The sequence below is a fragment of the Gopherus flavomarginatus genome, chromosome 1, assembly GCF_025201925.1.
Source record: "Gopherus flavomarginatus isolate rGopFla2 chromosome 1, rGopFla2.mat.asm, whole genome shotgun sequence".
Taxonomy (NCBI): Eukaryota; Metazoa; Chordata; order Testudines; family Testudinidae; genus Gopherus; species Gopherus flavomarginatus.
The window spans coordinates 103,461,887-103,488,945 of record NC_066617.1 but is presented as its reverse complement, the minus strand read 5'-3'; the positions used below and the strand labels follow the sequence as shown (position 1 = coordinate 103,488,945).

Below are 27,059 nucleotides of genomic sequence, written 5' to 3'. Positions count from 1 at the left end.
GAACAATCTCAAACCAAGATCTATTGACCCACTGTAGCCAAGAGGATCTGAGCACCATCATTGCCAGGAGGTGTTGGAGACGGATTGGCCATGTGCTTCACATGGAAACAGATTCCATCACCAGAGTAGCAATAAGATGGACACCTGAAGGCAAGCAAAAATGAGGCCACCTGAAAATAACATGGTGAAGAGCTGCAGAAGATGAGCTGAAAAACCTGAGGCACAGCTGGGGAACCATTGAAAGACTTGCCAGAAACAGACAGAAGCCGAGGAACTTTGTCACTGCCCTACATGCCAGAGGCATAATGGGAACATGATGATGATGATGATGACCCTCTGCCTCTGGAATTGCATAGAACGCTCTTCACAGAAACTCAGAATTACGATGATGAGACTTCCCTTCCCTCTATTCTACAGGCGATGGAGGAAATAGGAGAACTTGCATGATGAACGCCTACATTTTCCTTCATTGCATATCAACTCCCTACTCCTACTTATCCCCTCGAACCACCTGAAATCATTTCTCTCTCTCACTGGTATTCACACAACTCAAATCTCCCCCACTTATGTATCACTTAGCCAAGCTGTAAATGTTTAGTTCATTTTATCTTTCCTCAGAAGAAAGTCCCTGAATTTTTTATTGCTCTTCCCTGAATTCCCCCACCCCCCACCTCATTGACAACTTTCTGACGCTGAGATGCCTGGCAGTTGGCATGTTGTAGGTGTGGAGAGCCAGAGTGGAGCTCTATAGTGAGTGGCTATTACTTCTCTGTTCTGTGACATGATGTCTCTGAATATATAGCCCCAAACTGCACAGGTTTTTTCATTTGTTTCCTCTACATCACCACCCTGCAAGCTGTTCCCAATCACTCCAATATCCATTTAATATTACTGCTTTCCAAGTATTTCCCTTCTGTTGAATATATGCTGCTGTGTCCAAGTGAGAGTAGGAGGAGCTATATAATGGGAGCCCCTGCTTCCAGCTGTCCTAGCATGGGAACATGAGCTGGCAGGAGCAAGAGGCCATGTACGATGGGGTGCCCCCTCAGCTGTCTCTGCACTGGAAGAGGAGAGGGAATGACAAGAGATGTATTATGATGCGACTATGCTCCCTCAGCTGTCCCTACATTGGAACAGGAGAGGGAATGAGTTTTGCTTGTTTTCTTTCTGTGCAGCTGTGCGGTGGTCCTGACCATTTCAATACAAAAAATCTCAAAGCAGAAGATCTGCAAGCAGGACTCTCACACTGGGTGGAAATTGAAACAGGAGAACACTGAGGATCTCAGAGCTACCTATGCAGACCTAATGGAGAAGGGGAAAAGAGCCTATGATCTTGAAGGCAACCAGAGCACCTATAGTTTGATCTTCATGATCTAATGATGAACTTACAAGAACACAAGGCCATATAAGAGTGGGGCAAGAAAATGGTATATACAACTAATAAATCCTTCCTTGTCACTCCTTGCCACAATGAGGCGACAAAGCGCAGACACCCCCCCCCATCTGAGGAGGTAATCATAGAATCATAGAACTGGAAGGGACCTCAAGAGGTTATCTAGTCCAGTCCCCTGCATTCATGGCAACACTAAGTATTATCCAGACCATCCCTGACATGTTTGTCTAACCTGCTCTTAAAAATCTCCAATAATGGAGATTCTACAACCTCCCTAGGCAATTTATTTTAATGCTTAACCACTCTGACAGTTAGAAAGATTTTCCTAATGTCCAACCTAAATCTCCCTTGCTGCAATTTAAGCCCATTGCTTCTTGTCCTATCCTCAGAGGTTAAGAAGAACAATTTTTCTCTCTTCTCCTTGTAACAACTTATTACTTTTACTTGAAACCTGTTATCATGTCCCCTCTCAGACTTCTCTTCCCCACACTAAACAAACCCAGTTTTTTCAGTCTTCTCTCGTAGGTCATATTATCTAGACCTTCTAATAAGTTTTGTTGCTCTTCTCTGGAATAGGAGGCTATTTCAGCCCCCATCATCTGTACAGTTATGAAACTTGTAAAGGCACAATAAATTCACTCCAGTCTGCAGGCTCTTTCCCACCCTGGGTTGGTATGGAGGAGGAAGGCAGCAGGAATGTACTGTTTACACTGGGGATTAACTCTGTGAATCAAGCAGGATGCCCATGCTAATGCACTAAGCGCTGCAAGGCCCACTCATGTGCAGCAGCAACTGGATGCTGGTCGTGTACCACAGGGCAGCTTCTTGGGAGCCATGTATATTCTGGAGGGAGGCTTGAGGGTGTCTGAGTTCAAAATCCAGGCTAAGACACAAATGAAATGGGGCTGGTGGTCTCACCAAGTTTATTAATGGACATTTGTCCATATCAACCACCTTTTCTTCTGAGCGGCAGAATTTTCAGATGCCCAGAGGTGGAATAGCAGAGGCTGTTCCTGGTGAGCACTCAGATGCACAGGAACAATCGGGATAGGAATAGCAGAGGTGCTGTAGGTTAGAAATAAGCACAGTGGCCAACCTGTATATACTTATGCATGTGTTTGTAGGGGAGTTAAATTTGCATTCGATTTGTCACCATAATACCTGGATTTAGCCAGCACTGTCAACCCCTTATTTTTGCCCCAATTCAGCAAAGTATTTAAGCATGTGCTTACGTTCACCCCTATTCAGCAAAACACTTAAGCACACTTAACTTTAAGCATGTGCTTAAGTCATGCTGCAGCTTCAGTATCAGCGTTGTTCTTTCTTTTTTGAAAGCCCCTTCTCTTTCTTACCTCTCTGTCATTGCGATCTGCTCCAGCATGGCAGAACCTGTATTTGCCTTCCAGTTCCCAGAGATGGATGTCCTCCTGGGAAAACAAACCAATCACAGGATGACAAACTAACCCCTCCAAAGAGGCAGTTTTCACACCCTACTCAGTGTGTGTGGGGAACATGGGTGATTCAGCAGGGTGTCCTTTCCAGTCCCACAGTCCCCAGTGCTCCCAACAAATTCTGATCATCCAGTAAATGAAAGACTCAAACTAGGAGCAAGGAACTAAGAACCTCAATGCATCTTTTGTCTGCAGCTGGGTGGGTGATGTGTAGTGGCCTTGTGAACACTTTTCTCCTTTTAGACATCAGTCCTGAAAAGCCGAGATGACTGTAAAACACCTCTGGGATAATTAACCTTATGCTCTGCGTTGTAGAGTCTAAGCATATGTAATTCTCCTGGCAAAGATGTGACTGAAAAGATCCATAGAAGTCAGATATGAACTTATCTCTGAGGTTGGCTTCTATTGTAGTGGTGGCCTGGAAAGTCTGACTGTCTGTGCCCTCTTTTTTAATCTCAAGGGCCCACCTGCTCTAGGATCCACCCGCCAACTTCTCCCAAAGGTTTTTTAGAGTTGTAAAATGCTCCAAATCTCCTTCCTTGTAACTGGCTGTGAATTTCAACAGAAGATGCTGCTGCTGGCAAATTCTGAGCTCTGTACTCGTCTGTCAAGTGCCGGGCTAGTTCATTTCTTTGCACTTAGGAAGAAGGCAGACTTTACACAGCCTGCAATGACCGCCTAGTGCTGTAGTTCTGCCAGATCTAACAGGATTCCTGAGTATGGGTTCGACTAGTATCTGGGGAGGAAATGCTGTATTAGCTGTAAGATATTATCCCATCAGTGTGTTTGATACACCTATGAAACACTCCTATGCTGTAGAAAGCATGCTTGGTGATTCAGTGAGTGGCACTCTTTTTTCTGCACCAGTCATGAGCCAATGTAGCAGCACGGTGCTGGGAGATGCTGATCGCTGCTGACATAATCTTTTCAATGAAATGTAGAAAAGTCCTGATCATTTTTGGTCATTAAAGATCACAGGTCACTTTTCACAAGAGCAGAGGTGTTAAATCTGGTGTCCAGGCTAAATTCAAAGTTGGGTCATTACATTTTGCCCACCTAAAATTTCCTGAGAAACGTTTCAAATAGATGTGGCCTCCTTCTTCCTTTTCTGCTCTAACCTAATATGTACTGGTGCTGCAAACTGTTAAATGGCTCCTCGGATCCATCTCAGAAAGGGGTGAAGTGATTCCTGAGTATGGTTTAGACTAGTATCTGGGGAGGAAAGTGCTGTATTATTTGTAAGATATTATCACATGCTGTACTACTGGTAATCACAAACACAAACCCTCCTGTCCTATTATCAAAACCATTCACCTTCCTGACCTTTTCTTTAAGCAACAGAATCCTCCCTCTTTGAGGTTTCTGAGCCTTTTCCATTACCAAAGGACAGTGTTCAACTCTCAGCCTCTCTTTCCTTCTGTCTCCCTAAGTTATGCTCCTTTCTGGGGTTGTGTTTCCCAGCTTTTCAGTAGGAATGGCTCTTTATTTGTAATACGTGGGTTCAGAAAATTGCCCTGTAGTGATTGATGACATCCAAAATCTCATCAGTGATGAGAACTCCCAGATTCAGATTAGTAACACGATGGAATATCAGCATTGAAAAGAAGTAATTGGAATATGTAAACAGATACCCCATCAAAAAAGCAGCTATACTATGGTGTAATACATGGAAATTCCATGTGGGGGAGCTCCAGAGAGTGCAGCTTTGCTGCAGTGGTTGGTTGATCTATTTGTTTGTTTGACCCAATCTGATGTTCTAGTCCAGATGCTTCATGTAGAACATAGTAAAAGTTTCAGTTAAATATAAAATATATCCAAACCATCTTAAAAAGAGATTTTCTCAAAAGCCGTCCTGACCATTAACATAAGCTCCACCACACCTTCATGAAATCCACTCCCTTCCCAGCATGGGAGAGCAGGTCAGTCTTGCAGCATGGCACCAAATTAAGGCTTTGGCAAACCAAGGTAGAAAGTGAATTTGAGAACCAAGGGCTCCTCGTTGAGAAGGCCCTGCCACCAGACCTCTACTGTTTATACCAGAGGCTCTTGGCTTGAATGCCTCCAATGGCCCTAACTGCCATGGCGGTCAAACAAATAAAAGTGGCCTCTCGAATAAAAGGGACCCAGAGCATGTAGGGCTTTATAGGTCAAGGGCAACACCTTAAATTTAACCTGCAAATGAACTACTAGACAATGTGAATCATGAAGCACTGGTGTAATATGCTCACTGTGTGAACCACCACTTCATAACTGGGCCATTCCATTCTACTGTAGCTCAGCTTCTGGCTCCATGGCAGCCATTCAACTGCAAGAGGACAAGAGCATGAACATCAGGCGTGAGGTCTAACAGAAAAGGGTACAACCCTCTTGTTAAGTGCAGAGGGCAAGGTGTATTCTTGGCAACTGCTCCTACCAACCTGGGATACTCAGAAGCAGCTCGCAGTCCAATGCGAACCTCAGGTTGCAAGCCTTAAAAAACACGGTAAACATCCCACCCCACTTTGCCACTTCTTTCAGTTGTTTTCCCTGATGCACAATTATCATTTGAGTTTTATCTGGTTCACCACCATTATGGGGTCACCCAAACCCATTCAGTGGAATTATAGACATGTGCCACTTGGCTATTTATCTCTTGTTTTCAGCATGGCTTTAGTTATAGGCTAAACAGGTGTTCACCGTCCGTGTAAATCTGGAGTAACCCCACCGAAGTCAATGGGAATCTGAACTCAGTCTCTCAGTCATGGATTGGAAGTATACTTGCATCTGAGCTGTGGAGGGATGAGCTAGTCACCCTGTGGTATGCATCCAGGGTTTGACAGAGGGAGAAGAGTAGACAAATTCCAGAGAGAACTGTGTACACAATCCTCAGTCAGGAGGAAGTGAGCTTTTGAGTTTTTGCATGTGTGGGAGGCAGTATGAAAACACGGGGACTGATTCCATTGCACTCAGACCAAGAGAGTCCTCTTTCTGACTGACATTACAGCAGACACTGGTATTCTCAAACTTAAAGGCCAAGATGTTCCAGAGAGCCCAGTGATTTTGGATGCCTTCATTTTTGAGAGCCCAACTTGAAATACTTTCAAGGGCCACGATTGTCAGTGGCTGGATGCCTTCACCTCTCTCATATGACATACAATGGGCTTGTTTATCCCATAGAAAAAGTCTATTTTCAGTCTGGCACTGGGATAAACTCCATTACCAGATACCTTTCATAGGGAACAATCAGTAACAGAGACTGGCTGTGCAGATATCCCAAACTCGTTTCCAGTAGTGGCTCCATGAATAGGACAAAGGAACTTTTGTAGCAAACAATCCATTCAATGAATTTGGCCTTTTTCTCTCTTCATGAACTGGCTTTGATTTTCACTGATTTCTTCCCTATTTGTAACTGTTCGACAAATGTTTCATGGGAAACAATTTTATTTAGCAAACAATTGCTTGCAAATTTGCTCCCGTGTGGGATGGGCTATTAATGTGATTGTTCACATTTGTCACGGTATTGTTTCTGCTCCCTGATTACATAAGGTAGGTCAGTGTGGTAGGGAATTTTAAAGAACATTTTAAACCTCTTTTCTGAGTCATTTGACTCAGGCTTTTCCTGAGACATCACTGCTAGAAAAATTAGGTGATTGCAATATTATAGACTGGGTCAGATTTAAAACTAATTTTTTCTCATTGTCTTCCCACTAAGTAATTGTGTGTTCCATGAAGTCCCAGACATGAAAAGAGTGGCCAGATCTCTCTCTGATTTATTTAATTGCCTCTCTGCTAGGATTCTGGTCAGGGATATTGAGCAGTTCTAGTTGCAAAGTAAATTGGCACATACAATTGTCTGTCTCATGTAACTGTGTTAGCACTGGGGCTCCAGCCTGGGGTTTTGGGAACACAAATCCTAGATTAACAATAATTCTGGTGCTAAGTAGTGTATGACAATGTTTCATCTATCTGATGCCCTTAAGCGCATGCTGCCAGACCCAAATACTTATCTAGAATTCTGCAGTTTGAGAAGGGCTGGTACTTCTGGATTAGCCAGATTATTTGCCTTTTCTTGGTCAGTTGGTTTGGGGTGAGGAGAAATGAACTGTTTTATTTACTTATATGACTTTATTTTTAATTGACGTCAAACTTTACTAGAGCTTGGGATAGGTGCTTTTTTAATTTCTGCCAGGAGCATACAGTGAATTTACTAGCTGCCACTTTTCTGACCCTTATCACTATTCCTACAGTCATAGTGACAAACAAATTAGCAATTGTGAGGTATGTACACGGTCTTAGTTGGGAAGGGGGCCAGAAATGGAATGGAACTCAGTGGTGCCTCTCTTCATTCTGGAGTTGCCGCTGGGGAGACTATACTTCCAGCATGTAATGTTCTGTGTTGATCTATGCAGCCCCCGCAGTCCTCACCTACCCTTTATGCTGTATGCCCATATTAACCCCTCTAATTAGAGACGTCAGCTCCCACCTCTGATTGCTCCAGGATGCCAGCCTTCTTTGCCCACTTGCTAACTGTTCAAACAAGCACCTTTGTGCTTTTTCCCATGCTGTCCCACACACATGGGAGGTGCTCCCCGTAAACACCTGCAAAACTAATACATTATCCACCTCTAAATTCCTCCTCCAAACTCTCCTTTGCCAGAATCTCTACAAAAACTTGAGCCTGGTTAGGCAGCTGGTGCGCTGAGATCACTGCCTACCATGCTGACTGACCAGTGTTGCTCACTGCATCCAGTCTACTCCTCCATCAGTCTGTCTGTCCCACTTGCGTCTCTTGTCTTATACTTAGATAGTAAGTTCTCAGGGGCAGAGATTCTCTTTTTGTTCTGTGTTTATACAGTGCCTAGTACGACGGGGTCCATATGACTAGGGTTCCTGGGCGTTACCGCAATACAAATAATAATAACTAATAAGAAATGACAAAATACTAATAATCTAGCACCACACCCTTTCAGTGGCAGTTTCTTACTGTGATGGTGTTACCTCATGGCAGCAGCATAAGTAATTTCCTGGGTCAGGGGGCTGAAGGAGGGTAGCTGTGGGTCAGTCACACTGTAAAACTCCATGGATTGGCTCTGACTCATGCCAAAGTGGGGCATGCAATGAGGTAACGTAGGCCACCCCTTTATTTTTAATATTTCACTTGAAATGGAAAGATTGTGGTGACTGTTCCCACTAGAGGGTGCTGAGAGATTGAGGATTTGTCTATATATGGTCAGAAGAGATGGGACCTTTTAGAAAGCAAGTTACTGCAATGATAGGGGAATAAAGCTTATCTCCTGGTACCTGTCCAAGGCTGAGCTTGAAGACAGGTACAGATAGATTTACAGCCTGGGAACAAGGCACTGATGGCGAGCAGCTATCTGTGGGCAGAGGGATCAGCATGGGGAAGAGGTGAAAGCACACCAGGGCTATTCTTCAAAGAACTTAAATAACCCACCTATTCCTGACCAAAGCAGACACTAATTAAACCACATTCATAAAAAAGTCTCTTTCCAATTACAGCCTTCGCCCCACCACCCCGGCCCCAGCCCAGCCATGAGAGCACACACTCACATGTAAGCTTTGTAATTGCTGCCGATTTTCTGGATTCGGATGTCGTACTTGGAGTCGATGAACGCCTCGGTGGTGGCGTAGGTTTTTGCCATGGCAACCATGCTGGCCATGTCCTGGAAGTCATACTGGTTCTCGACTTTTACCTGCAATTGCCAAAATCCAGCCAAAGAGCGGTGAGCACAAAGGGGACAGGAATATCTGTGAGGAGGGGTCATCTCAGTGGATGAATAGCAGAGCAAAATGACAGTTAAAGAATAAAGAGAGAGCGATTGAAGCGGGAACAACAGTAAGTAGAAGGATGCTTCATCCAGGCAAACCTTACACATACCTAGCTAACTGGCATGTCTCCCTCCTTGATGTACAAGCCCTGGGGGATCAGTAATGAGAACACATACCTATGATTAAAGGGTCCCATGGGGCTTTCCTCATAAGACTTAATGGGAGTTACACAGCTGAAATGCTCCGAAAAAGCATTCGTTATAGATTTGTGGCATAACTTAACTCCAAGCATGTAAATTACTCTTACCCTATTATTTACCACTAAACGTCTGACGAGAAAAGAAAATCAGGAGTGATCAGGAAATAGTTATTTATACCAGACACAAAGAAGGGAGATTTTTTTTTTTTTTTGCCGCTCCTGGTCTCCAGATCCCTAGCACTTCATATTGCCCTTATCTAGTTTCACGCGAAGGCCTGGCACAGGACTCCAGGCTGGAAGCATACACAACACGAGCCCCATGAGGATGATTTTCCTAGGGGACACCACGTACTGCAGGCAGTGCAAGCTGGAGGTCATGGGAGTGTGTGCGGGGGAGGTTGGCTAGAGGTGTAGAAGGAACGGGATGGCGCAATGCTCAGGGGTTTGAGGTCTATACCCAAAGGGCTGCAAATTTTCTGGGAAACTAAGCTTTTCACAGTGTTATATTTATTTATTGGAAATACATTGGAACTTTCAAAAAAGAAATGCTGGAAAAAGGAATCACAAAGTATAGAGGATAATCAGCTCTCTGCCAAGAGCTACTAAAAAGGGTAAAGAAAAAAAAGTTATGTCTCCTCTCCCAATACTGCAAAAAACCAATCAACCAACACACCCCAGACAATGTTACTATCTTCATGTCACCAAACACAGCCTTTAGGAATGTGCACTAGCAATAATCTACTCTGGTGTATCAGCGAAGCCTGGCCAACTACAATGCCCCCAAATGATAGTGTGTGAAGTTGGGTGGGTTAATTTAAGCAGGTCTATAGTATAAGATCCGGGAATTATGTAATTTTCATCATGCATTATTATTTATTATCTGTATTGTGGCAGCATCCAGAGGCCTCACTCAAGGATTGGGACCCCATTGTGCTAGGCACTCTACAAACATTGAATTAAAAGGTGGTCCCTAACCTCCAGAGTTTACAAACTAAATCCATATATGCGTGGAAAGGGGCTGGAAAGAGCCACGGGTCTATGTAAACCAGTCTGAAGGAAATATATGCATTGGTGGTTGGTGTCTCTTTGTAAAGAATGAATGAGCTATTCTAAATGTCTACCTAAAATCATGGGAAGGCAGCTGCCACCCTGAGCATGTAAGTAGAATAATAATGATAAATTTGTTGCTAACCTGCAATGGGTGTGTTTTTTCATTTATATTAGAGTTTGTAAGTTCCAAACAGAAAACAAAAATGCAATCACATTCTGGCTTAGAAATTCTCTCTTACCTAGAGACTAACAAATTTATTTGAGCATAAGCTTTTGTGGGCTACAGCCCACTTCATCAGATGCGTAGAATGGAACATATAGTGAGGAGATATATATATATATATATACACACAAACAAAGAACATGAAACAGTGGGATTTGTCCTACCACCTTTTTATGTTCGCTGTATGTGTATATATATCTCCTCACTATATGTTCCATTCTATGATCTGATGAAGTGGGCTGTAGCCCATGAAAGCTTATGCTCAAATAAATTTTTTAGTCTCTAGGGTGCCACAAATACTCCTGTTCTTTTTGTAGATACAGACTAACACGGCTGCTACTCTGAAATCTCTCTTACCTAGGTGAGATACAGATCTAGTGAATTTTCGAGTACTAGAAGAGCCGAGGTGAAGGTGGAGTGCAAAACTGGTTTTGCCCTTGACTGTTTCTATATAAATTATTTTAAAAACTGTCCCAAGGATGCTAGCTCCTAACTTCCATTGCTTTGCTGAATGCTGATAAGCTTCTTTGTTCTCTGCTGGGTGGAGGAGAAATGCAATTTTGTGACATCATTATTTATGTCCTCCAGAGAAAGAGAGTGAAGGGAGGACACAATAATCAGGCAGAATTAAAAATAAAAATGCACCCAATACTCTTTCTCCATCATAGAGAAGGGATAGGCTTGCTTTGTGTCTTGCAGTTCAACTTTAAATTTGAGCTGTGCTGAGCAAATTTCTCAGCTGCTCCCGGCAGCTCTGGAAAACGGGTGAGGTTGTGATGCAGATGCTTAGAGAGGTGTATGGTCTGGAGAGGAGAGTACTCTGATTATACAGCAGTAGAACTCCGTTTTGAGAAATGGTCACAGCCCCTCAGGGAAACTAGAGGCCAGTTTGTTAGTGTTCAGTATTTTTACACAGATAATACTAGAACCTGGACAAATTGAGTGAGATGAGTTAGTCCCACTCTGATGAGATGCGTCTGAGAGCGACTACATTGGGCAAACAATGCACTAAATTACAACATACAGTATTCTCCTGGACCCGTTGGCAATAGGAAAATACCAATAGGAAATAGGCAATAGAAAAAGGCCATTATATAATGACCTATTTGGAGCAGGGACTCTTGTGGGCTCTGAAACAAAGTGTGCTTGACGGTACAGGGTCTCTCTGTGCCCAAGCAGAAATGACTGCATTTACAACAAAGTAATGTTTGCCACAGAGGTGGAAAAGAGGGCATTGCTTCCTTTGACAGCTAGATTCAGGCCATGTGCCTGTCACTTCTCCCAACCACCTGGACTCTTGCTCAAAAATCTGGGATGCAGCAGAAAGGGTCTGGAATATCTTCCACGTTGTGGAAGACAGAAGCACATGACTCCAGAAGGTGATATTCCAAAGGACCAGAGGCTATTCATTCAGCTTGTTGGTTTAACAAAAAAATATGTGGGGTTTTTAACAGGAACCCAAATTAATAAATGAAAGCAACAAAAGCCAAAGAAGAATTCTCTAACAATGCTACACAAGGACAGGTTTGCTATCCTCCCAGCACATGAGTGACTTAGGGTGACATCTCCCTAGATGTCTGTACTTCCTGAGCCAACCCTTGGATTCAATTAACCTTCCTGTGGAATTCTCAGGGCTTTTATAGATAAGAGAACTCCCAGGATTCCCCTATTCAGAGGCTCTGTGCCTTCTTTCCCAACAGGCACAAAACCAAAATCATCCCCAAACAAGGAAAAAACTTATTCTGTCTATTGTCTGATCCAGCCAAGGTAATCTCAGTAGGGTACCATGGCTCAGGATAAAGTTTGTTTAGTACAGGTACAATTATTACCTTGAAAACAGGTAAACAGTTACAGTCTAATTAGACTGATTTTCCTGTCTTATTTATCAGTCCTGCTACTTTATTAAGTTCCTTCTTTTACATATTTTATATTTGTTTCTTCTCCTCTTGTAACTTTTTTTTACATGTCACTATTAAATCTCAATCAAATATCCATTGTTTCAAAGAGAGAAAGTTCGGATCCTAGTTCAGCCAGTCTGGATGCATTGTGACACAGGGGTGATGGTGTAGGAATGTCTCACTAATGAGCCAAACACACTCAGGAGGAATATTTGACATTCCACTTAGCTGGTGGGTAATTGTAGCTTTTAAAATGTTATGAGTTGAAAAAAATGTGAAAAAGAGGCAAAGGAAGCTAGAAAAAATTAACAGGAACCATTTATTCTCTTCTGCATCCTAGTATGGATAAACCCAGTGTCCCATTAGTTGTGTAAAAGTGTGCAGACACAATCTCCCAATATTAATCTATTTGCTAAGCTGTCCTGGCTGTTTGATCAGTAATAGATTCATTCTAAAGCCATCAACTGCTGTTTGCTATAGAGTTTTGCTGGCCTGTTGTGAAGAGATCTGGCCAGGGTGTTGACAAATGTCTTTTCTGAGTGAGAAGGCTCCCTGCTGAGGTCTGAGGATTCCCTGAATCAGATCCTTCTTTGGCACTTGTATATCTTAGTAGTGATGCTGTTATTATTCCTATAGTGAACTGGGGAGCTCAGAGGGAGATTTGAAGATATACACCCATAGCAGCCACAATTCCTTTGGTCAGGGACTACATCTTCATAGCCCATTAATGAAACTCTTTTACTGGCTACTGCAACCTGACCTAAGGCTAGTATTCCCTCCCTGATAGATACTGAGGGCTTGTCTACATGCGGACACTCAGTAAAATTAATCCGAATTAACTAAAGGAGTCAGGGCCGGCCCACAACACTTTGGCACCTGAGGCGGGGAGCTCAAATGATGCCCCATGCCCCCTGTCTCAATTCTGCTTCTTCCTGTTCTACTCCTCTCATGCTACTGCTCTGCTACCTACCCCAATAAAGGAGAACTAACAACTTAAAATGCCTTGATCAAAAATTTTAACTTAACGCTTAACTTTCAAATGCCTGAACAGCAAATGTAACTTTTCTTGTCTGCATAGTAAACACTGGCATTTTTATCTGTTTGAATAATCAAAGTGGTGCTTTCCGTGCCTTCCTGGTTGCAAAGATTTGAACTGCTTCCTGAAGGTCCATAGTCTGGGCCAGCTTATGCTCTACTGAGATGGTTGCAAGGCCGACCAGCCTCTCCTGCGTCATTGTGGAGCGTAGATGTGTTTTTATTAACTTCAGCTTGGAGAAACTGCGTTCTCCACTGCCAACTGTAACAGGAAGTGTTAAAAGTATGCACAGAGCAACAAAAGCATTTGGAAAGAGGGTGATCGTCTTTTTTGTGCATATATATTCCAGAACAGCCTTTGGAGTTGATCCTGCTGAAATGTATCTTGAAAGGGCTTTCAGTTCATCACCTAAACCATGCGCATCAATATCGCGCATGCCATCATGTTGATGCAGAGAAAAATACATAGATGCTCTGAATTACATTAAAAAATTCAGCAGTCTCACTAGAAACTAATGCTGCATCACTGACCACCAAGTTCAAGGAATGAGAACTGCACGGGACAAAAAAAGCTTGCGGGTCTAACTCTCGGATCCATGTCTGCATTCCTCTGTTCTTTCCTCTCATGTTGGCCCCATTATTGTAGCCCTGACCTCTCATGTCAGCTATCGCAATTTCTGTACCTTCCAGCTTTTTAAGAAGCACATTTGTCGTACCAGCTCCTGTAGTATCATCAATGTCAATAAATTCTAGAAAATGTTCTCTGATTATCACCATTGCAGGGACATTTTCATTAGGTTCTGTTGTTGTTACAAAACTCACCATTAAAGTCATTTGTTCCGTATTGCTGATGTCAGGTGTGCAGTCCAGAATAACAGAGTAATATCTTTCTGACTTCAGATCTGCCACAATCTTCTGTTTGACTTTTGTTGCCAGTAACTGTATGATCTCATTTTAAATTGTTTTTCCAAGGTAGTGGTGTGTGTACATATCTTTTGGTGGTGGCTCTTCTTAGATGCTGCTGGAGTACAGCATCAAACTCAGCCATCAGCTCCACAATTTTAAGGATGTTTCCATTGTTTGGCACATACAGCTGATCTGAAATGCCACGCAGTGCTAGGTTTTGGGTAGCAAGCATTCTCACAATGGCAATAAGCCTTTTCAGAACATTTTGCCAGTAAAGAGACTCTGATGCAATCTTCGCTTGATGCTGATCATCTATGGTGGCCTTTAACCTTAGGGTATGTCCAGACTATCCACTGGATCAGCGGGTAACGATTGATTTATTGGGGATCAATATACCACGTCTCATCTAGACGTGATATATCGATCCCCGAATGCACTCCTCGTCGACTCCAGAACTCCACCAGGGTGAGCTGTGGTAGCGGAATCTACGGGGGAGCCACGGCTGTCAATCCCACTCCATGAGGACAGAAGGTAAGTCGAAATCAGATATTTTGACTTCAGCTACGGTATTCTTGTAGCTGAAATTGCGTATCTTACAATGACATCCCCTCTCCCCCAGTGTAGACGAGGCCTTAGTCTCATCTCAAGCTCTTTCCACCTATGGAATGCTCTCTGGTGATTTGCTGCCTTCTCATGGCATGCCAGATTTCTAGCCAGATTTTTCCAGTCCTTTGTTCCTGTAGAACCCAATGTATCTGGAACATTAGACTAGAAGAGTTTGTAACAAAAACAGTATGCAGCATTCTGGGTTTTTGGGTGCATAAGCCACGGCCTCTCCACTTTGTCACCATTGCGGATTTCACACCAGTAATGTGTTGGATGGAAACTTCTGTTTTCATTGTCTTTGGGGAACATGAAGTTTTTCTCTTGCTGTGGCCCATGAAGTACAAGGAAGTCCCTCAGGAGGCTGCTCAAGTGGGTCCACAGTCCTGGATTATCTAGATTTAAGGAACTAAACTCAGCAGCAGCTGTTTCTTGCGCCTTCACCACACTCTTCTCTGATCTACACTTTTCTTCAGGAATGTGCATAGTTACATCCATTTGAGATGGAGATATGGATGCTGCAGTAGCTGCCAGGTCACCTGCACTCTAACTGGAAGATCAAGCATCTCCTCACCACTCACATCCTCACTGGGGCCGGAAGGCTCACCGTGAACATTTGTGTCTATGTATCTCAGGAGAGCTCCTTCCTGCTTAGATAGAAAAAGCTTCCTTTGTTTTCTTTCTTTTTCTGAATGCTGCCCCAGAGGGTTGTTTTCTTCTTTCACTCATGACTTCTGCTCTGTGCCAGCAATAGTAGCTCTCAACACTCAACTGAAGGGGACAAATAAGCAGGCTGGTAGCAGGGCCTGAGTGAGGGAAGATATCAGTGTCTTAAGGGCCTAACAGGCTCCTACTACTTCAGTTGACTGCCTGTTCTCCTCAAGTGGGTTCAGGGAAGCAGCAGGAAACAGGAAGCTCCCTGAGAAGCTGGTGTTAATCAGCCTGGGCTAATGGGGGTGCCAGAGAGGTACATAAGAGGCTCCTCCTCATCTCTCTCCCTGCAGCTCCTGCTGCTTTCTGTTATTCCCTCTCACCTTTTCTCCTGCCTGCCTGTTATGTCTCTTGTGCCCTCCTTCCTCCAGCACGGCACTCCACCATCTCTGTGCATCTGGAGCAGAGAGAATACATATGCACCAGCATCAGACACAATTTTCTACACTCTGGGTCCTAGTGGTGCCCCCTTCACAGTCTGGCACCTGAGGCGGCCACCTCAGTTCGCCTCATGGTAAGACCAGCCCTGAAAGCAGAACATTTGAAGTAGCTTAGTTAAACTTCATTAAACCCCTGGGTGGATACTCTCATTCAAAATTAAAGGGGCCTTAATTCAGTTAATTCTCTTCCACAGTGAACTGGAGAAAAAGATCCTGTGCCATCCTGAAACCCAGACCTCTCTTCTAAGGGTATATCTACACTGCAATGAGACACCCACAACTGGCCTGTGCCATTTGATTGGAGCTTGAGGGGCTTGGGCTAAGAAGCAGTTTAATTGTAATGTATCCTTGCAGGGTCCCAGAGCCTGAGGTCCAGCCTGAGCCCAAATGTCTACACCACAATTAAACACCCCTTAGCCCAAGTCAGCAGGCATGGGCCAGTCACGGGTTTTTAATTGCAGTGTAGACATACCCTGCAATGCTACGTCCCATCTGTCAACAGAGAAATGTGAATATAACCTTCCTGCAAGGCTGGATTTCAAATTATCTTGGGAGCCTAAAAAATCAGCACTGTGTATTTCAGTCACAGTTTGGACACCCAACCACTTTATGGCATCAAAGAGTCAGAACACATGGTCCTTGCAACGAGGGGGCATTGACAGGAAATTCTGGTCTCCCCAGCTCCGATTTCTAGGTGTTGTGTTCCATTACTCCCATTTCCATGCTTATATTTCCTAAGTGTTCATGGACTCCAGAGTCTCAGGGTCATCACATCCTCTTTTGTCTCCAATCTGATCACTTCAGACACCCAGTCGTATTCCTCTTTCACTTTCACTAGTCATGGGGCCACACAAGCAAAGAATCTGTCAGTCAGGTACATATTATTATAATAGACCTTTACAGAGAGAAGAGTGCATTAGCTTTCTCTCTGTATGTGACCCACACATTACTCTGTTCCACACCTTAAACCCACTTTCTATTATAGATGGGTTGATGAGGCAGTTATCTGTGACTATATTGGGTTCCGACAAGGGTTGAGATACAAGGTATCAGTTCAAGGTTGAACTGGGTAGGATTTGAGTTTGATAGCACTCAGATGTGCAGCAGTGGGCTTGTAATAAACAGACAAACAGATATGATAAAAATCTTATGAGCTGTTCTCATGAGATTTCCACCCCAAATGGTGGAAGTCACATAGCATCAACAGAGTTTGTGATCTTTCCTCCATCTCAAATGGCAAACATCTCACAAGCTTACTTGTTCTTAAAAGGTTAGTGCCATATTGCAACTGACTCACAAGAATGGCTGTTCTCATAAAATTTGCTCAGACTCCTCTCTCCACAAATCCCCTCCACTCTTCAGACACCAGTGGATTTAACCCTCACATTAAATTTGGAACTGTCTTGCACATTGCGGGGGTCACCTCATAATAAATAATAATAATAATAATTGATAAAATTATTCTGAATTTTCCCTTCACAGCTTTCCTCACAGCACCTCTAGTTAAAGGCCAGCCTTAGCTGCAGGTTTCAGCAGTCCCAAATGCAGGCTGTGTGTCCTGGATCGGACACAGCACTCCGTGTCCAGCAAAAGGTACCAGACCCACGTTCAAAAAGTGGGATACTCCTGCTATTTTCAAGGTGGGTGGTATCTCCTGACTCATGAGTCAGAGAGACTGCGATGACTGGACTATGCTGTTACATGTTAAATCATTGTTTGTCCCCCATTTAGGAAAATATTTGTCCCTTGACAAACCAAGGTGACTTTTGCTCTTTTTGCTTCCTCTTAATACACTGGATTTTCAAAGCTCTCATTTTTAGAACATTCTATTTCCAGTCCTAGGAGAGACAAGGTGACGAGTCAACCTTCCTGATAAAAGCCTCCTGGTATTTTTACACGACATAGTGGCTCTGTTTAGTTAGTGCTATATTTAAATAAAAAAAGAAATCCTTCTGTTCCGTGAGAGAAAAATAACTCTGACCACATTATTATGAACAACAAGTTTTTCTTCTGTGATGCAATAAATTCATCTGAGCTGGGATCAGTATTGGGAAGATGTTTTCATAATTACAGGTTGGTGTGGATCTGAAGTGGCTCTTAAACTGGCCTAATTAGAGAGGTCTAAAAATAAAATCAGAGTAGCTATATAGAAAGTTGCTCTTATTTTATATATATGAATGAATGTCCCACAAATATTTGCTGTTTCTCCTGTGTACAGATAGATTTGACAGTTGTTTCCTTCCCATGGTCTGTTCAGGGAGAGGTGTAGAAGCTTTCTGAGTGAATTTGCAGTACTGGGCTCTATTCAGAGGGCATTTCAGGGTGCTGGTATCACACACCTGGGGAGATATTCACACACTCAGTGCTTTCCTCTTCCCAACAGGCTCAGGGACAGAGTCAGCTGGAGAAAGAAAGAAGGGATGCCTCTTCTCACCTTCCCTCACTTCTCAGGAGTGATCCCTGTCCATATCAGGGTGGGGCTGCAATTGTCTCAGATGGCATCATACCCTGATTTGGCAGATGTCTCCATTTTTAACTGAGTGCTCACTGGCTCAGTTCTGTTCTTGGGAAGAGCCCTCCTGTTAGGGAGAGTCCATCCATGGCTGTTGGTAGAGTCCTCTGTTATTGTTGATCCCTTGTCCATCTAAATGGAGCACGAAGGAAGTTCCTCTACAATAATTCAATTGAAAACCTTAGATATTGCCTAATTAATATTTTTGACACAGCAGTTGCACAAGCAGCACATAGAACCACTGGGTGCAAGCTTAGTGCACCAGCTGGGCGCGAGGGGCAGGCAGCTGCTCATGAGGTTAAGGTGGCGATCTGATTTTTGGAAGAGGCTTGTGAGGCATTGATGGTGATGGGTGCATGCACATGTCTGTATCGTAGGTGGTGGGTTTGACTGGGGTCATGGTGTTTCTCTTCGGGCAGAACGCTCCCCTTCTCTGCCTGAGCCATTTGGGAGTCTCTTGTTCTCGGATTTGTTAATGGAAATTTCAAACAATGTTTTATTACAATCCTTCCTCTCCACTCTGACCTTACACGCAGCGCGTCACTTCTTGGAGAGCCTCACTATCACTGAAATTATGAAGTCTTCCCTTTTCATCATGAATGCTTGACGGCTGCTCCTTCAGAGTCAGAGTTGCCAACAGAGCTCATTCCTCATAAGTCCTAGTTTAGTTATTTTTTATTTAAATTTTGGAGATAGCTCCCTCCCCCTTTGCTTAAAAATGTTGTGAGGGAATTTAAGGCTCATGAAAATGAAGGACACATGAATGTGAAGGGCTGGTTATTATATAATGCTCATTCCACTGTTTTATAATAAAATAATAAACATTTAGAATGTATACAGCCCTTTATATGTTCAGAGAATTTACAAATACAAGCCAATTAACCCTCACTACATCAATGTCCAGGAAGTATTGTTATTCCTTTTTTTTTTCAACAGATGGAGAAATTGGACAAGAGAAGCAAAATGACTTGCTTAAGGCCACATTGTGAATCAGTGGCTGAGCTCTCTCGAGCAGGGACCAGCTTTTTGTTCTGTGTTTGTACAGCAGCTAGCACAACGGGCCCTGGTGCATAACTAAGGCTCCTACCCCCCTACTGCAATACAAAAAAGCAACAAAAGCAAAAACTCTGGACTGACCCTCACCCCTTTGCTCATTTCTTTACATCACAGTGTCTTCCATTACCGATGATATTTTAATGCTTTTCAAACGTAATGATTTTCTCAACTCTCTCTCTTAGCGAGAAGGATCACTGTTAGCACTTGTTAAAAATATGGGTATACTGAAGCCCTCTACTTTAGTTAGTGTTTTTGATGCAAGCATAATGAGGTCTTATACATGATGGGACTCCCAGGGACTATGGAAATATGTACGTTTGTCAGTAGTTTAATTACTTGGGCCTTTAGTTTCTCCAGCACTTTTGCACAAATACCAGCCACCAGGTGAACATTAATTTCTTGAGCTGTTCAAAAACCTTTTTCAAAACAAAACCAAAGCTCTGACTCTGACAGTGCCTACATTTCACTGCTAAGGAGCATCCTCAGGGCTGTTATCTTGCTGTATTGTCTTCTGTGGTGAAGACCAATGGGCAGAAATAATTTAGCTCCCTGTAATCTCCTTATCCTCTCTGATTGCTTCTTTAAATTTACACTATGGTTGTCAAAATGATCCATTGACTATCCTGCAAGCGTCCTGCTTCTGCGTTACTTGTAAGAATGTTTGATTATTATAACATGTTCTTCAACTATCTCCTTAGCTCTGTTAATCTCCATTTCTGTAGTTCCTTTCTGGCAGCCTCACCTGGGCTATATTACCATAACTTTAAAGGACAACTTTTTCGTCAAAACCTTTGCCATTTAAACATGCTAGGTTTCTATTTTCTCTTCACTTTCTCTCTTCCTTTTTTTTTTCCTGGAAATTCTGTGACTTGAATAAAGCTGATTAAATGAATTTGAATTTCCCTTCAGGATGCTTCTAGCTGGAGAAGGGCCCCAAACAGAACCCAAGGTTCAAATACCCCAGAACTTGGGTGGTACTCAAAATCAGTTGCAAGTGGTCCCTAACTTCATAATGGGCTAAGCTAAATCTTGGGCTCTGAACAGCCCCCTAGCTTTGGGATGTTTCATATCACCTCACCTCTACTGAGACTATCTCCAGTTGTAACTAATTTTTATGTAACCCCCTGTGCTATTGCATATGCTTTTGCCCTGATGTGTTATTTGGTCAACCTCTTCTATTATAACCAGCCATGGCACAAAAATCTCAGTAAAGAATAAGGAGTAAACAAAGATCTGAAGTCTGGTACAGGTGAGACATGCTCAACTTCCTGCTGAGAATACAGTAGTAATTTGAGACACGCCATCCATATGAACTCACAGGGCAGCTTCCAAATGATTCTTCAGCCATCTCAACTGCCAATTTGGGTTTCTTTCAGCATAAGTGCGACACATTTATGACCCACATTACATATGTGATAGAACAGCAATGAGGGTGCGGTTCACCTGAGATACCCACTCTGCCCAAGGGAGCTGGAAACCTTTGCTTAGGTGAAAAGTAGTATGTACATCTATCTTCTGGGTTGTTCTGATTGGATTTCCCTGGCCAAATAGCTCACAAGTGCACATTCAGTGGTTCCACCTACAGCTAGTGCTATGGTTATTGCATTACAGTATGGTACAACCTAACAGCTGTGTTGGTTTAAAATACAGACAAACTAATTTCATTTAGTTTTCCTGTTTATTTAAATACTTGTTCTTTGATGCCCAAGACCACTCTAGCAGTTGCTTGGGACTGTAGTCAGCTTCCTCTTTGGCAACCACGTATGGAGCACACAAACCACTGGAAAATTATAAGGAGCTTCTATATGAAAGACAGGAACCTGGAGAATAATTTTGTTTCCAGGGCCCAGGCCTACAGGCTGTACTAAACCTGAGTCTTGCATAGTTTTCTGTTTAGGCAAAAAAAAAGGTGAAACTTAGGGGGAAAAAGCAATTCTTTTTCTAGTGAAAAACTTAAGCTAGGGTATTTCTAGTGATTCTTCTTCAGCTTTTATTGGGATTCAAAGAAAAACCAGGAGAGATGATAACTCCTCCAAATCAGAATAAACCACATTCTGGACACAAATAAGATGCCTTGATATAAGGGTATATATGATGGAGGTGACTATGGAAGATACAACATGCAGTGTAAGTGTGTTTGACTAAAAGGGTTGCTGCCACCCTCCCCCTCTCAAAGAACAGAGGTTGCTAATTCACTAAAGGACCCCAGGGAGCCTGGGAAAAACAAACAGGTTCTTTTGTGCAGGGAAGAGTTTTTCAGGATTCCTCTCTTGGCAGGCAACTAGGCAGTCTGCCTTCCTCCTTTGTAAGGGCCAGCCAAACTGTCCCGGTTCCTTCTAGTGGGGAAAGAAAATAACTGAAGGGCTTCCATTTGATAGAGTCAAATAATAATAACAGGGTCAAGAAGATCAGTGCTGCTTCTCCCACTTTTACAAGGAAACAATGGGAGATTGTGAGCTCCCAGGCTAAGGGCACTTTGCAGGTGCTCAGTAAAGAATATTTCTCCTTTCAGAAAGCACAAAACTGACCAATCTGATGGCTACAGGCCAACTAACTCAGACACCTCTCTAACCAGCACATACACACCACCTCCACCCATAACAGTCTCCAACCCAAAAGCACCTGGGCACACACTCTATATAGGCCTGCCTCTTAATGAGCCACAGCTGAAGGTCCTTTCATAGAATCATAGAATATCAGGGTTGGAAGGGACCTCAGGAGGTCATCTAGTCCAACCCCCTGCTCAAAGCAGGACCAATTCCCATATAAATCATCCCAGCCAGGGCTTTGTTAAGCCTGACCTTAAAACCCTCTAAGGAAGGAGATTCCACCACCTCCCTAGGTAACCCATTCCAGTGCTTCAACACTCTCTGAGTGAAAAAGTTTTTTCCTAATATCCAACCTAAACCTCCCCCACTGCAACTTGAGACCATTACTCTTTATTCTGTCATCTGCTACCACTGAGAACAGTCTAGATCCATCCTCTTTGGAACCCCCTTTCAGGTAGTTGAAAGCAGCTATCAAATCCCCCCTCATCCTTCTCTTCTGCAAACTAAACAATCCCAGTTCCTTCAGCCTCTCCTCATATGTCATGTGCTCCAGCCCCCAATCATTTTTGTTGCTCTCTGCTGGACTCTTTCCAATTTTTCCACATCCTTCTTGTAGTGTGGGGCCCAAAACTGGACACAGTACTCCAGATGAGGCCTCACCAATGTTGAATAGAGGGGAATGATCACATCCCTCGATCTGCTGGCAATGCCCCTACTTATACAGTCCAAAATGCCATTAGCCTTCTTGGCAACAAGGGCACACTGTTGACTCATATCCAGCTTCTCGTCCACTGTAATCCCCAGATCCTTTTCTGCAGAACTGTTTCCTAGCCATTCGGTCCCTAGTTTGTAACAGTGCATGGGATTCTTCCTTCCTAAGTGCAGGACTCTGCACTTGTCCTTGTTGAACCTCATCAGATTTCTCTTGGCCCAGTCCTCTAATTTGTCTAGGTCCCTCTGTATCCTATCCCTACCCTTCAGCGTATCTACTCCTCCTCCAATTTAGTGTCATCTGCAAACTTGCTGAGAGTGTAGTCCACGCCATCCTCCAGATCATTAATGATGATATTGAACAAACTGGCCCCAGGACCGACCCTTGGGCACTCCACTTGAAACCGGCTGCCAGCTAGACGTGGAGCCATTGATCACTGCCCGTCAAGCCTGAGGATCTAGCCAGCTTTCTATCCACCTTATAGTCCAATCATCGAGCCCATACTTCTTTAACTTGCTGGCAAGAATACTGTGGGATACCATGTCAAAAGCTTTGCTAAAGTCAAGGAATAACACATCCACTGCTTTCCCCTCGTCCACAGAGCCAGTTCTCATATCATAGAAGGCAATTAGGTTAGTCAGGCATGACTTGCACTTGGTGAATCCATGCTGACTGTTCCTGATCACTTTCCTCTCCTCTAAGTGTTTCAGAATTGATTCCTTGAGGACCTGCTCCATGATTTTTTCCAGGGACTGAGGTGAGGCTGACTGGCCTGTAGTTCCCCGGATCCTCCTTTTTCCCTTTTTTAAAGAGGGGCACTACATTAGCCTTTTTCCAGTCATCCGGGACCTCCCCTGTTCACCATGAGTTTTCAAAGATAATGGCCAATGGCTCTGCAATCACATCCGCCAACTCCTTTAGCACCCTCGGATGCAGAGCATCCAGCCCCATGGACTTGTGCTCGTCTAGTTTTTCTAAATAGTCCCGAACCACTTCTTTCTCCACAGAGGGCTGGTCACCTTCTCCCCATACTGTGCTGCCCAGTGCAGCAGTCTGGGAGCTGACCTTATTTGTGAAGACAGAGGCAAAAAAAGCATTGAGTACATTAGCTTTTTCCATATCATCTGTCACTAGGTTGCCACCCTCATTCAGTAATGGGCCCACACTTTCTTGTTGCTAACATACCTGAAGAAACCCTTCTTGTTACTCTTAACATCTCTTGCTATCTGCAACTCCAAGTGTGATTTGACCTTCCTGATTTCAGTCCTGCATGCCTGAGCAATATTTTTATACTCCTCCCTGGTCATTTGTCCAAGCTTCCACTTCTTGTAAGCTTCTTTTCTGTGTTTAAGATGGGTAAGGATTACACTGTTAAGCCAAGATGGTCGCCTGCCATATTTACTATTCTTCCTACACATTGGGGTGTTTTTTTCCTGCAACCTCAATAAGGATTCTTTAAAATACAGCCAGCTCTCCTGGACTCCTTTCCTCCTCATGTTATTTTCCCAGGGGATCCTGCCCATCAGCTCCCTGAGAGAGTCAAAGTCTGCTTTTCTGAAGTCCAGGGTCTGTATTCTGCTGTTCTCCTTTCTTCCTTGTGTCAGGATCCTGAACTCGACCATCTTGTGGTCACTGCCTCCCAGGTTCCCATCCACTTTTGCTTCCCCTACTACTCTTCTCTGTTTGTGAGCAGCAGGTCAAGAAGAGCTCTGCCCCTAGTTGGTTCCTCCAGCACTTAGACCAGGAAATTGTCTCCCACACTTTTCAAAAACTTCCTGGATTGTCTGTGCACCGCTGTATTGCTCTCCCAGCAGATATCAGGATGATTAAACTCTCCCATGAGAACCAGGCCCTGCGATCTAGTAACTTCTGCTAGTTGCCAGAAGAAAGCCTCGTCCACCTCATTCCCCTGGTCTAGCGGTCTATAGCAGATTCCCACCATGACATCATCCTTGTTGCTCGCACTTCTAAATTTAATCCAGAGACTCTCAGGTTTTTCTGCAGTTTCATACTGGAGCTCTGAGCAGTCATACTGCTCTCTTACATACAGTGCAACTCCCCCACCTTTTCTGCCCTGCCTGTCTTTCCTGAACAGTTTATATCCATCCATGACAGAACTCCAGTCATGTGAGTTATCCCACCAAGTCTCTGTTATTCCAATCACATCATAGTTCCTTGACTGTGCCAGGACTTCCAGTTCTCCCTACTTGTTTCCCATGCTTCTTGCATTTGTGTATAGGCACTTAAGATAACTTGCTGATTGTCCAGCTTTCTCGGTCTGAGACAGGAGTCCTCCCCTCTTGCACTCTCCTGCTCGTGCTTCCTCCCGTGCTTTCCTCCCACACTGACAGTTAATGCAGCTTGGACTAGCTATGGCAGAAGCTCTCTAACTTAACCTCTTCCCTACCCAGCTGGTTGCAGGGTACATACCCCTGTCACAGTGAGGATACACAATAAATATCTGTAAGTTTACATGTCTATATATACATATAAAATGGGTGAGTTGTGGCAGGCTTTTCCTTACCTTCCCCATTCCAGCATGAGCATGTCCCAGCTTGACCACGACAGGGAAATTTGGGGTTGTGAGCTGAAAGACAGAAGAAAGAACCCCATTAGTATCTCTGTGGCAGTTCTTATCACCCAGCTACATTCTTGCTGGGAAGCTGAATCACCATGTCATGGTCAAAGAAGGATGGTCCTGTGGGAAAACAGTGAACGATATTTTTTTCACAGGTCTCCAAATGATTCTGATATGGAGGCTAAGAAGAGTTCCTCAGAGTCAACCCGCCTCAAAAGCAGCAACTTCAAACACTCCACCTGCACTTCTTCTGCTTTGGGTCTTTCCCAGTCTTTCGCCTTTATTTTGGTCCCTTACTTTTTCTGTCACTGTCCCCACTCTCTCCCTATATATTCAACCTGCACCTGCAGTTTTCACTGGGGGTAACACAGCGTTTCAAGGGTGAAATGAGAATCTGAGTTATTTTCACAAACCCCTTCCCAACTCCCAACAGTTCTCATTCCCCATCTGCATCCCCTTTCCCCTGGCAGTGGTGGTGATGTGTGTGTAGGGGGAAAGCGGAAGGGAATAGATGCCAACTTTTGGGTCAAACTCACAAAGACAATACGCTAGTACAACTTTCTTGCGGTGTCTTTCATGGGCAGGTATCATAGGCTGGAAGAGGCTGAGCCTTCCCAAACAGTCAGGTGTGGCCCTGCCTGGCCTCTGCCCCCAGGTCCCCTCCTGCTTCCCTCTCTGTGACTCTTGTTGTTCCCCATGCCGTGGCTCAGCACTCTGGGGTTGGGGGCACTGGTGCCACACTGCCTGCCCGTCCGGCACTCCGGGGCTGGGGCAGCCTGGGGTGGGGGGCCTCTGGGCTCCAGCAGGGGGTGGAGGGAGTGGAAGGGGTGGGGCCTCAGGCAGAAGGGGCAGGGCTGGTGGCTAGCGTTCCCGAGCTGGAGGTTTACATGCCGCCCATGGTGTCTTGTCTCACTTTCTCTCCTCCGAATTCACAATATCATATGGGGGGGAGGGAGGGGGAATAAAAGAATGAGTGAGGGCAGGGATTAAATAATATTATACAAACACTCACATTGTGTCCCTTCTGTCTCACTGCCTCTTGTCTGTGTGTTGAGCCTGCAAGCTGATCCAGGCAGCCATACCACTATGGGGCTACACTGACTTCATCAGGGCTGCCGTCAAGGCATAAGCATCCCTCAGTAGGGCTCCATGCAGGTGGAGGTGTGCACCTACACAGATTAGCTGACAAGATTGGGGCCTTAAAACGTGTAGTGTTTTGGATCTGTTTTTTCACATGATTGTGAAGGGCCTAAGATATGTACCATGTATGACACTATAACACCAAACCCTGTTTCATGTTGCTCTTCCTGAAGTTTGTGGACATCACACTTAAACTCCATACCATAGGGTGCACTCTTGCATCTCGCTGTGATACTACCATCCTGCACCTTATCATGTACTAGTGCATTTAAGTTGGCTGAATGCTCCACCATTGCCGTACACTACACTGTGTATTTATTGTACATTTGCCCAATTTAATAGGATTTAGAGAATTTTGTCTTTATTTAAATGCATGAAGCATGATTTGGATTCATTAAACAGTTACCCTGAAGATTTGATGGTGGCAGTGAGTTGAAGTTGAACAGATAAATGGCTTTCCTATTTGCTTAAGTTGGAAAATAGATAAATAAATTGTTCTTGTGCTAGTTACCAATTGTCTGTATGGACAGGAACCTGCTAGGCCCTAAATATAGAATTGAGTATTGTCTTCATCTGTGACATTGTGTGATGAGTGGTTGAGGGTAGTTTCCGTGTCAAGGAAGGATCAATGAAAGAGAGAGACAATTTTACTTTTTTTTGCATTATGAAACTGTATTTTTATTAAGAGTTCCTGGTGACGATGGAGTACCGCTGAAGTCACTTGGAGTTGTAAGGACCAAGCCTGTTAAAGCAACAAGAGCCTGTAATCACTCTGTATTGTATATATGGGCCAGATCATCAAGTGGTGTAAACTGGCCAGGCTCTGCTGAAGTC

General features: G+C 43.9%; 1 protein-coding gene across 2 annotated transcripts in view; it reads right to left on the bottom strand.

Annotated features, from left to right (window-relative positions):
• SYN3 (synapsin III) overlaps nucleotides 1–27,059 on the bottom strand; it is a 291,194-nt gene that overhangs the window by 14,304 nt on the left and 249,831 nt on the right. For both annotated transcript variants that reach the window (XM_050926612.1, XM_050926622.1), the window contains 3 exons: nucleotides 25,032–25,094; nucleotides 8,395–8,537; nucleotides 2,746–2,820 (listed from right to left, as the gene is read on the bottom strand). In XM_050926612.1, coding sequence (XP_050782569.1) covers nucleotides 2,746–2,820; nucleotides 8,395–8,537; nucleotides 25,032–25,094 — 281 coding nt within the window. The remainder of the gene's footprint in view (nucleotides 1–2,745; nucleotides 2,821–8,394; nucleotides 8,538–25,031; nucleotides 25,095–27,059) is intronic.